The 2695-nt window shown below is 39.4% G+C and overlaps 1 protein-coding gene across 1 annotated transcript; it reads left to right on the top strand.

Annotated features, from left to right (window-relative positions):
• Window positions 1–1814: 1814 nt before the first annotated feature.
• On the top strand, window positions 1815–2330 carry LOC147627638 (uncharacterized). The gene has a single exon (XM_086814559.1). It carries the CDS (start codon window positions 1883–1885, stop codon window positions 2216–2218), a length of 336 nt encoding a protein of 111 aa, XP_086670685.1. The 5' UTR covers window positions 1815–1882; the 3' UTR covers window positions 2219–2330.
• Window positions 2331–2695: the final 365 nt, after the last annotated feature.

Below are 2695 nucleotides of genomic sequence, written 5' to 3' on the forward strand. Positions count from 1 at the left end.
CTCCTTTAGATTAGCCTAACCCTATGGTTAGAGATCCATCATAAGAGAGTATGAGATGCATGCACATAGCTATGCAAGGGTCTCATTACTCTTAGGGATAGTTCATGGGCCTGATTGTGTATAGTACTTTTTGGGCATTGTTTGAGCTATGGACTTGTATCTTAATTTGGCATACATTTCATTGTATATATAATTTACAAAACATTTGTCATCATTACCAGAAGGCAACAAATATTGAACAATCAAGGGGAGTACTCTAAATCAAATTTAAAGGAAGGCCTATCATGAAATCATGTAAGCACATTGTTGCAGGCTATACACCCATGCTATAATCCACTATTCTCTAACAGGGAAATGCCACATTCCCCTAAGATTATAGTTTTAAGGGGAGACATTTGCCACCTCTCCTGCCATACCTTGTGTATGATTTTTTCTTTTCTTTTTCTACTCACACACATACGCACTAAGTAAATGTGGTAGTTATTATAGAACAATTAGCTTTAATAAAAAAGTGATATGGTTACTATGTTCACATGCAAGGAGTCTTTCGTATTTAATGATTGGAGCATCTACCTCATTCCTAAATACTCTCGAAATTTTGAGAGGTGCACTTTTTAAATTTTGAGAGATGCATTTCTACCTCGTTCTTGACAAATACTCTCAAAATTTTGATCATAGCATCCTTGTTATTAATGTGTTGATACATAATTAGTTTTTTGTTAGAACAATCAGCTTTAATCAATATAGGGTTACTATGTTCATGGCAAGGAGTTTACCATGTTCATGTGCACAAGGAGTTTGTGCAAGGAGTCTCTGAGGAGTATGTGAGAGGAGTCTGTGCAAGGAGTTTCTGAGAGGAGTCTTTGGTATTCAATGATCAGAGCATCTACCTCGTTCCTGAATACTATCGAAATCTTGAGAGGTGCATTTCTATCTTGTTCTTGGCAAATACTCTCAAATTTTGGCATGTGCACTTCTAATAGCATCCTTGTTATTAATGTGTTGATGAGAAATTAGTTTTTCTTAATGTAGTCTTATATTGTTTCATTATGTTGTCTATGTTTCCATGTAACAAAATTGAGAACAATACAATACATGAAAAAGTATGCTTGCTTTCTTTCTAGCAACAATGAGATTGAATTATTGACCAATTTTGATATGCTTGATATGCATGCTTAGGCTTGCATTAATGGTACCACCAGAAAGCAAGCAACAATGAGATTGAATAATTGGCCAATTTTGATATGCATGCTTAGGCGTGCATTAATGGCACCACCTGCTTGGATCATTACCATGTTATTTTGGTAGATCATGTTTGTATCTACATAGTTACATTAAGAACGAATGATTGCTGAATTATTGCCTTGCATGATGGTGGAGATGTGCAAGCACTTTAGCTAAATAAGTACTATAAAAAATGCCAAAAAATTGATGAGATAAGTGCCTTTAGAAGTGAAAAGGGTGAAATTTGTCACACGTCCTTCATCTATTTTTCTCCTGCTTTCTGTAGGAGAAGGTTAAAAGAGGTGTATAAGGAACCAGTTAGATAATAGAAGAGTAATCGGTGTGCAATCTCAAACGGTTTTTATTTGGAAAAATGGGTAAGTTAATCGATATTATAACTATTATTAAAGTTCAAAAATGTGGAACCTTTAAATTGAAGAGGCTAGGCAAAATTAAACCCAGTTTTTCTCAAGGTACACTAAAGGATGGTGGTGTTTGTGTAAGTTTTTTTTAAAAAGTGGATAGGGTGAAGAGGGATACACGTGGAAGAGAATGATAAGTGAGAGGTATATGAAAGCGGATAAGCCAAAGGGGCAGGTTAGTAGTAGGCTAGGGTTGATTCACCAAACACAGAAAACTAGGGTTCTCTGCGTGCGCCATGGCTTCCCTCGCAGCTGCATCCACCCTGGCCTCTTCCGCCGCTTCACTCGCCGGCCTCAAGGTGTCTCCGCCCGCTGCTGTTCGCCCCGCTGGCCGTGCCGCCGCCGCTTCCCCCTTGAGGGCCTCGGCTGTGCAGAACGATGCCGCTGCGGTCGAGAAGGAGCGCGAGATCATGAAGAGGCGCGCCCTCGTCTTTGGCGCCTTCGCTTCCGCCCTCGCCATGTCCTCCACCTTGAAGGAGGCCAACGCTGCGGAGGCGAAGAAGAAGAAGAAGTGCCCCACCATTTGCGTCCAGAACCCCACTGCCTCGTGCTGCTTCGGCTACGGCAATTAAGCATTTGAAGGTGCCTATCCAAGCTTGCCCTCTGAGGGCCACTTTCTAAATGCTCTGTCTGTCTCTGTACTTAAATCACCCCATGGGATGAATAATGTTTCCAATTTCATCACATCGCTCTGCTGTAATCCTGGCATCTTAGCGCTCGATTCTACCTTTAAGCGTTTCCTTTGTAGTCCTTCAAGCTTTTAGGTCTATTAGGCTTAGGAACTCAGTAGTTTATAGACTTTGAAATTGCTAAGGCTTGTAAACTTTAGTTGTTAAGGTTTAAATAAGCCTAGAAAAAAAAAGGATTAATGAGCCTTGATTAAGGCTTACTAACCACTCAAACATCATGTCTTAAGCTAGAAAAAAAAGAATTAGTGAGAGGCGAACTAGCCTTATTAAAATATACATCAAAAACAAAACTCCAATTGAAACAAATAAATATAATGTGATGAAATAGTCAAGGCAGAAGTTGCAATGAAGACTTGAAAA

The sequence above is a fragment of the Cibotium barometz genome, chromosome 20 (genome assembly GCF_041138505.1).
Source record: "Cibotium barometz isolate CiBa-2024 chromosome 20, ASM4113850v1, whole genome shotgun sequence".
NCBI lineage: Eukaryota > Viridiplantae > Streptophyta > Polypodiopsida > Cyatheales > Cibotiaceae > Cibotium > Cibotium barometz.